The sequence below is a fragment of the Salvelinus sp. IW2-2015 genome, linkage group LG1 (genome assembly GCF_002910315.2).
Source record: "Salvelinus sp. IW2-2015 linkage group LG1, ASM291031v2, whole genome shotgun sequence".
Classification (NCBI taxonomy): Eukaryota; Metazoa; Chordata; class Actinopteri; order Salmoniformes; family Salmonidae; genus Salvelinus; species Salvelinus sp. IW2-2015.
Window position 1 is genome coordinate 277426 of NC_036838.1, and position 9430 is coordinate 286855.

A 9430-nucleotide genomic window follows, 5' to 3' on the forward strand; every position below is an offset into this window, starting at 1 on the left:
TCGTGGCGGGCGCAAGCGCCCGCCGCCCACGCGCGCCAGCGGTAACGGTATGCCGCCATAGGCCGAATCCCCGCCGTTGCTCCTCCCCAGCCAATCAGAACGCTCGCTCAGGATATTAAATGCGTGCATTTATTCCCAAACGTCCTGGCCATATAGTGGAACCTTCCCCGGCCCACACCAACGGACCAGGAAGCATTTGAAAGAAGTCAAAAGAAAAAGGAGGGATGAATAATAAAGAGGAGAGAAAAACGTGTTCTCCGTTACGGGCCTCCATAATCGAAAACAAACGTCCGAAGGAAAGAGAGATGAAGGGAAGAGAGGATAAAAAAAGAGAAAGGAGGAGAGGAGAGGACAGGGAGAACTGCTGAAGGTTGGAGTTGGAGACAGACTCGAGTCGGGACTGGAAGAATAGAAAAAGTTTTCCTCTGGAAAATCAGTAGTGTGGGCTTGCTCTCTCTCTCTCCCCCTGCTCTCTCTCTCTGTTTTGGGAGCCTGCCGTTGGACGAGGAGTAGGGGTTGTACCACGCCAATCAAGCAGTCAGGCCTACAGGGCCTTAAAAGAAACATATGAGTGCGGACGGAGGAGAGAGAGAGAGGAGAGGGGGGAGGTGGGGGGAGGGGGGGGAAGAAAACAAGAGGCGGCATAAAACCCATAGTTGTGAAACGCGCTTTCTTCGTTTTCACATAAACATAGCCGCCAGCATCTGTCTCTTCTCCTTGTTTCCCCTCTCTCTTTTCTACTCAATTCTAGCTCCCAATGATAAACTCTTGAGTGCCAGCAATGATGGGTATCGTTTTGTTTGGCCTGGTACTTTTATGTGACAAATTCACGTGTGTGTGTGATTAAGTCACAAGCACTGTTGTTGACGTTTTATCTAACGCATGGTTATTTACCACGCTTTGGAATTTTCTTCAAATTGTAACTCATTTCCGTGCCCTCTAAAAGGCTCTACTTGATTTTCTTCGTCCTTTTTCATAAATACAGATGATGTCTTACCAACCTGCGTCTGAAGAGTTTAAATATACATTCCCATGTATTCCTAAATTGATATCACAGCACTCCTTATGTGTTAAAGTTGAATTACCCTCCACCACTAACTCTTTGTCTCTAGGATTCACCACGGGGTAGGGGTGCCATGGTGGGGACTGGGAGCTGGCTGACGGCGTGTTTCTTCCCGTCCTCCCGTGCAGGCATTGACAGCTCGGACCCTATGGTGCTGGAGCAGTACGTGGTGGTGGCCAACTACGAGAGGCAGGAGAACTCTGAGATCAGCCTGCAGGCCGGGGAGACGGTGGACGTGATCGAGAAGAGCGAGAGCGGTGAGTAGTGTGTTTACATGCTGTGTATGCTGCTTTGTGTTGTATTTGACTTATCTTTCTCTCTCACAAACAGAAACATACACACGCAGACACACACACCAACTTATGCACAGTCAGCACCTCGTTCCGTCGTTCCTCTCATGGTGTCACTCCATGTTCTGTTTCCTTCCCTCTGCCCCTCTTTGTCCTCAAGGATCCCCCCTTTTCTCCCCCTCCTCCCTCTCTACCTCTGTCGCTCCCTTAAGCGTTCTCTCTGTCCTGGAGGCTTGCCGTTTGGCCAGCAGTCCGTTGTGTGTGTGTGTGTTGTGAGTAGGTGTGTGTTTGTCTGTGCTTGCATGCTTGGGTTTGTGTGAAGGTGTAGCGTGTGTGTTTGTGCGTGTGCATGTGGCAGCGTTTGGCTGGAGGCCAATCTGTTGCCTTGTGCAGCAGGAATGTGGACTTATAATTAATAGTCTACTTTACTTTAGTGGGGAGTGAGATGTGTTACGAGTTCCATCTTGGAAAGGCAACGAGCAAAGTTTTGAGGGGAGAAAGAGCCAGGGAGACAGAGGCAGAGAGATCAATTCTGCCTCACCAGCTTTATTCCATACTTGTTATTTGGAAGCCTTGGGATACCTGGCTGCATGTACTATTTTCACCCTTATGTTTGCCTCCAATTTCATTGTACTTCACAATGTTATCAAAAACCAAGGACATGGCAGTTGAGTTGTTGAATTAGTAACAGTTTGCTCTGAATAAAACCCTGAATAAAATCGGTTGAGTGAAAAGTCAATGTGAGTATGTTGCCCTTTACGTTTTGTTTTCATCTATGCCAACTCGATTTAGCAACACGAGAGCTGGATCTAACTTGCCATGGTAACAAGCCATTGACAGCTTGCACAACTCAAGATTAATTAACAACCACAACAGCCTATCAGTCTACCATCAGCAGAAAACCCTTTGGCAGTGATACATCCACACACATCTTTCTTTCAAATATTGGTGTGTGTGTTTTCTCACAGCGTCTTTAGCACGTCTTTGAGTCGTTATGCTAATGAATCTCTCTTTTTCTTTAGTTTTACAATCGACCCAGCAACCCACTATCCTTCAAAATGTTGACACCCCCCCCCCACTCTTTCAGCCCCATATGTTTTTGACATCAKGCTGTTTGAACAGCTTTTTGCTSTATTTCCCATTCCATTCATTGTCAGTACAGTGAGACAATTGTCCGCGCTAGCCAAAGCGGCAGCTCCGCCAMACTCCGTATGAGAATAGAGGTGTAGATGTTTTTGCAATGCCGATTTTCTTCTGTGAATATTCAATGTATTCAATGTCACACATGGCGAAGGGGAATCTTAATGTCATCAGAAAATGTGAACGCTGGGAAGTGTAGTCCCGCAATGAATGTGAGATGTGGTTGTTTTAACTATCTTAGTTAAATGAACTGATCGTCCAAAGTCCCTTTAGCGAAGATTGTCTGCTAAAGGATGAAAATGTAAATGTGAAATGCAATGTTTTTTTCAGTCTCTCTTCTCAGTCTCTTTTGTGAGGTTTCGTACTGTCAGCCTTTAAGCTGCATTGAGTTATGTTTTGAGAGATATGTGACTTGATGAGGCTTCGATTCCCAGAGATTTTGTAAGAGTCACACGCTAGAGTGAGAGTCATTATATGTTTTGTTTGATGAATATTCAAAAGTTAATTGCCTGTGCGTATGCCAAAACCACGCCATAATTATACAATTATTGGTGGCACTGACACACTGCATTGGAAACCCCAATTACCCCCACGATCGRGCACATTAAAACTAAACTAGGACAAGATCCGTAAATATTCAGTACTCGGACAGTTTCAATACAAAAATATAAAAACAAATAAGAAAACAAGCTGTGCTGTCACTGGAGCTGAACGCTCATATACTCAAACTAGTGCACAGACTAAACCTGCAAAAGATCCATAAAATCTCAGACAGTTTCAGTACAAAAGTGCAGGAAAAACAAACAAAATATCATTCATAAGGAAACAAGCTGTCTAGTGACTGTCGTTGGAGTTGAAGGTTACTGTAAACATGCTCAAACGTCTCCATATCTCTCCACCATTAGGCCAAAGAACTAGAGCAACGGTCTACGATGACATCATTGGCAGGCTATGCCAAACCAAACAAGTCCTAGTGCCTTGTATATCCCAGAAACCCTGTCACTTTTTCAGCACTTTATTGCGACCTTGGAGTCTCCACAGCTCTGCTTGTTTATGTCCTTTGACATTTTGATCGCAGAAACACAGACGGTAATTTAACATTGCAATCTCCCAATTTACCAGATCCCCTATTTCTTTAATGTTATTTTAATGTTGCTTTAATGTTCCTCACCCCATGCATCTCGGCATTATAACAACTTATGCTTTTAAGTTAGCTTCTACCAATCTTATCCAGACTCTGTGCTTTTTATTCTCCTCTCCATACAATCTCTATACAGTATATCATATGCAGTTAGGAATGGATCGGGTCAAGCAACAGCCAATGAAAAAAACATCCACTGCAGTAAACCACTTTACTGTAGCATCAGTTTTTTTCCGCTTCATGCACTATTTACCTCGATAGTCGCGGGTTCCTAATCCCGAGTCGGATGTTATTGTTATACCCTACCCCTACTGCGAGAAGTTATCGGCCGCGTGCGCTCTAGTTCAACGCCAGCTATTTCACAGTCAACAAGACACCAGTATCGCTACGTGAGACTGTACAATGTGTGTGTGTGTGTGCTGATGTCATGAGTTTTGGCTGTGAGATATGTGTCTAACTGTCTGTCCGGAGATTTACGAGCCACTATCTAGTAGAGAGAGATTTATGGAAGGGCAAGTAGGAGGACACGCCAGAATCCTCTTGAAAGGAGGGAACGAGGAGGAGAAAAGGAGGAGTGGAGGCTATGTATGGGCCAGTGTCCTGGTTTTCTCCCACTCCGGTCATTCCTTGGACATGGGAAATCACAGAGAGTCTGGAGGGAAGAGGTCTCAGATGGGAAACACATCACTTGCATGTGTGACCAGACGTTATATGGAGCAATCAGTTTATTGTGCTTCCTACAAAGTTGTTATCACCATGATATACAGTTGAAGTCGAATTTGGGCACGCTTTTCATCCAACATTCCAAATGCTGCCCCTACCCTGGTGAAGTTAAGGACAACAAAGTCAAGGTATTGGAGTGGCCATCACAAAGCCCTGACCTCAATCACATTGACAATTTGTGCGGCAGAACTGAAAAAAAGCTTGATGCGAGCAAGTAGGCCTACAAACCTGACTCAGTTACACCAGCTCTGTCAGGAGGAATGGGCCAAAATTCACCCAACTTATTGTGGGAAGCTTGTGGAAGGCTACCCCAAAATGTTTGACTCAAGTTAAACAATTAAAGGAAATGCTACAAATACTAATTGAGTGTATGTAAACATCTACCCACTGGGAATGTGATGAAAGAATAAAAGCTGAAATAAATCATTCTCTCTACCATTATTCTGACATTTCACATTCTTAAAATAAAGTGGTGATCCTAACTGACCTAAGACAGGGAATTTTTACTTGGATTAAATGTCAGGAATTGTGAAAAACGGAGTTTAAATGTATTTGGCTAAGGTTTATGTAAACTTCCGACTTCAACTGTAGGTGATGTCAAATGTATATTATATAAAATAGTCTTTGAAGACTGGTAGGTCTGTCTTTATTTGTTCAGTTTTGGCTCTGTTATAGTTGACCATACGCTAACAAATCTGATGCCATAGTTTCACGAAAATGACTGGTTAATCAATGCAACTGGGCCTCCATGCTGTGGCTCCATACTGTAGCTGAATATGGAAAATTTCCCTATTTTCTGTGTGCTTACCCCGGCCTAATGGATCTTGCAGGAGGACTGTGATGCTATGCAGCAAACAAGATCCCTTTGGGTTACTGTGCCGCTCCCTCAGCCCACAAGCCCAGCCGGAGAAGACATTTGCCCCTCGCCTCTCTCTCTATGCGATCTTTGCCAGGTTGAATGGGGGAATTTGTCACCATAGTCCTAAAGAGCTTAGGCACGCTTACCGTACAAAACCCGCCTAGACACACATTCACACACATGGTCACGTACTCACACACATGCGTGAAATTATGTATGCACATGCAAACACACACGCATAAACACCCACAGGCTCATGGTCACGTACTCACACACATGCGTGAAATTATGTATGCACATGCAAACACGCACGCATAAACACACACAGGCTCAAACGCACACACACACACCACCCCCACCTACCCTCTCTCGCTGCCTGCTGTGTCCACAGCGGAGAAAGTTAGGTTGGCATAGCCCCCACTAACCCACATAGTCTTTCCTGAAATCTACCCAGTTTTGACTGAGTTTGGGCTGGGCTGGGATGTGGGTGTTGTTTGCCTTGGCCTGGGGCCATGTGTAGATCAGCTTTAGTAGGGGAAAGCACTGGGCCAAGTTTTACATAGGGAGGAACACAATTTGTGTCAAATCCTACACTCCATCACTCTGGCTACAGGTAGTTTAGCGCTAGTCTCACCTTGAGGCTACATTTGAAACGGACAGCCTAGCCTGCTCTTCTGTCTTCAGTCACGCCGATAAGGTTGTAAACCGTACCCGCATGGATGAATCTATCAACTGTCATAGTGTTCAGTTTTCTCTGAGATAGCTGGCAAGGCTGGGCGTTTGAATCAGAGTTTATCGATGGGTTTATTTGTTTGGGCCAGCCCCTTCTTACAATGGCCCACAGTGAAACAAGAGAGGTCGTCATCTCTTTGCCAGAGTAATATTTGACTTAGTGGTATTAATTAATAGGAAATTGGATTAGCGGTCCTCATTTCTGCTTGACCAGATTTGCTATGGGGAGGCTACAGAGCGGTCAGACCTGGTGGGCTTGTCATTTGGTCTTCTGTTTCACACCATAGTTGGACAATGGCTTTCTCTAGTGATATTATATCATTAACGAAGGATCTAGGGCTTATAGGGATAACCTCCTCTTTTGAGTCGATTGACTAGATTAGCAACTCTTGTGCTTCCTGGGTTGAAAGGCATAACGGGATAACGGTACGGGTGTGAATATGTAAGTAATAGCCAGTCTATCGTAATCTTGTATGTGCGGAATAACATATTGGTTTACTTGGCTTATAATGTATTTACTTCCTCGACATGAAAAGTGAGACTATTAGTTACTATTAATTTTCATTGGGCTATGTTTAAACAGCCTGACGCAGGAATCCTTTAACTTCTTGAACTACTAAGGGGATGCTGTTCCCGCATTAGCTTTTTGTTGGATCATCATTAGCATGCAAATTAAAATGCTCGTGCTCTTTTAAGTATGAGTTCATATGTATGCAGTAAGCACAATATCGCCATAATTATATGTTTATTTTCATTGGTAGAAACACTTATCTAAGTTTTTCTATATATGCCGTTGGATTTTGTCTCTGAGTGGTACAGACACTAATGTTCTTATCATTAAGTCACTTTTACCCGTCGAACTGGGTGTATTGAGTTCAAGATTTCCAGAATCTTTGACCTCTGTATCCTGGGGTAGTGTTTTTAGTTATGATGCATAGTAGATGCTATGGAGAAACCGACACTGATCCTACGGGAGCTACTTTTCCTCTTGGGTGTCAGTGGGGCACGTCATTGACTACAGGACATAATTTGAAATGGATTCGATTTGCGCAACTCACGAGCCACATGATATAAAAAACGAACATAGTTCTTTTAACCGAAAAGTGGAAGTACCTGTCTCATCTTACCATCATGCAATTCGACAGTACTTGACCGCCGATGGAGCCTCACGCACCTTGCCTCCTTCGCATAAATGGTTGTTGAAGGAACAGCAGTGATACTATTTTCTCCGGTCGAATAGTATTTTGTAGTGTATGGATTATAAAGCTTGTTAACAACATCTAAAATGTAGTTCATTTGAACCGTTTTAATCGCATTTAATCTCCGTTTAGTGCGATTTTGAGGAATTTCTTTTGGTCGTGCACTCTGAAAATTTGGGCACGTTTGGGGTCCCGTTCGATCGTTAGTTGGATATTTGAAAGGACGCAAAATAGAGACTATCTATCGACGCAAAAGAAGATTAGAGGGCCAGAAAGGATACATTGCGCCAGAAGAACTCCTGAGTGGAAAAATCACCCTAATGAGATAAACGGTTTAGTTATATTAATCATGATAAATCGTTTGTTTCTGTGATGTTTATATTTTTTATAACTTGCATTTATTACGCACCATTTCTTTGTGTTGTTATAGAGTTCTTCAGATTGGGAACGCTTGATGTATTATTAGGAAAGTTAAGGATATTTGTTAGAGTTATAGAAATGTAAAGTGCAGCACGATTGGCATGTAAGAATAAATTTGTTTTTCGATTCCTGTCAAATCCTGTAGGTTATGATTAGTCAAGTATTATGTATTTTAGAGACTTTACGAATTTAAAATAGATAGACCTCTGAAGTGAATGTCCGATTTTTGTGGTGTTGATGTCATACTATTGATTTCTTTATCTAGATTGATGTTAGACGACATCCTACGGTTTTGTTGGCTAAATATGCCATATTTTTCGATATAGCAATACTTGCCTATAATGTATGTTTGTAAATGATGTAATCACTCATTAGCTGGAAGTGTCATCGGAAGAATTCTGAGAAGAGAAGACGAGATTAGTGAAAAAATATAGTGTTGATATAGGTATTGTGTGGTTGTGTGTCGATGATTGTGTGGTTTACGGTTGATGTATGGTGTGTGGGTGTGGTGTGGCTGTTCTGGGCTTTGTGTCGTGGTGTGGGCATTGTGGGTTGTGTGCTTTGTGTGTGTGTGTGTGTGCTCGTGTGTGATACGTTTTGCAGCTATGTGGGTAAGTGCTATTTAGTCGTAGTTGTTTTAGGTTTTGGTTTGTTGTGTGTGTTGTTCCTGCTGTATGCGATAGTGTAAGCTTTAAGATAGCAGTGAGCTGGTACAGATATTTGTCGTAGTGAGTAGTGGTGCATACAGTAATTCCTACAGTGGGGTGCTGGCTCTCACAGATGCGTTTTATCGTCCTTTGGCTCTCGTAACATTCTTACTGAAATAGATCTATTTCAATGATGAGTTAAATTGGCTCTTCGTCTTGAACGCTTGTGGGCCATAGTTCTCAATGAGCTCGTCTTCATTACTAGTCGAGTATTGTATGTTAGTAGCCTCGGCCACTGCGGATGGTCTAAGAATATAGGATAAAAACAATTGTTGACTCCTTCCTACCTGAAATCCAAGGCCTCTGGGGACCGCATGGTTATTCCTTTCTTTCTAATATTACAAAAACCTATGGCTAATACCATAAATATGTTATCAGACTGTCATCTGATTAGTTTTTTTCTTGGTTAGTGGCTATCAATATCTTAGTTTAGCCGAATTGGTGATAGCTACTGGTGGAGAGAAAATGGTGGACAAAGAAATTGTGTATTTTGCTAACGTGTTTAGCTAATAGTTTACATATTGTTGTCTCCCTGTAAACATTTTTAAAAAACAAGAAATGATGGGTTTATTCACAAGATCTGTATCTTTCATCTGGTGTCTTGGACTTGTGATTTAATGATATTTAGATGCTACTATCTACTTGTGAAGCTATGCTAGCTATGCTAATAGTGTGTGGGGGGGTGGGGGTGATCCCGGACCCGGGGTAGAGGCTCATGAAATCTCTAGTGCTAAACGCTCTTTGATTGAAGCCGTCTGTCCGATTTGATTGCCTAGAGGTGAGGCGGCACAACTTTTAAAGGAAGAAACAACTGTATAGGCTATGTGATTCTACAGATGTAGGATCTTCATTTGAGCGAGTTGCTACAGCAGGAAAATATCTGCAGCAACAGGAAATTAGAATTATTATGTGGATTATAAGTAATATAAATCATTTACATTTTGGTAGGGGTTGATACATTTTTCGTAAGGGAAAATCAAGTTTGAAATTTCAAAAGTGGAAATTACAAACTTCAGAAGCATTTTTAAACCTCAAATACAATACAAGCGGTTCTGTATGGAAGTTCCTGCAACAGGGTGATCAATTTCATATCACACTCTGTTTGGCCTCTTGTGTGTGAGCGTGTCTTCAGCAGCCCTCTGGCCAAGATTCTGAC

The 9430-nt window shown here is 42.7% G+C and overlaps 1 protein-coding gene across 1 annotated transcript in view; it reads left to right on the top strand.

Annotated features, from left to right (window-relative positions):
• The window catches only part of LOC111979450 (SH3 and PX domain-containing protein 2A-like), a 91793-nt gene that overhangs the window by 39723 nt on the left and 42640 nt on the right, over positions 1 to 9430 (top strand). Inside the window, 1 exon segment of the mRNA XM_070448985.1 lies at positions 1192 to 1320. Coding sequence (XP_070305086.1) covers positions 1192 to 1320 — 129 coding nt within the window.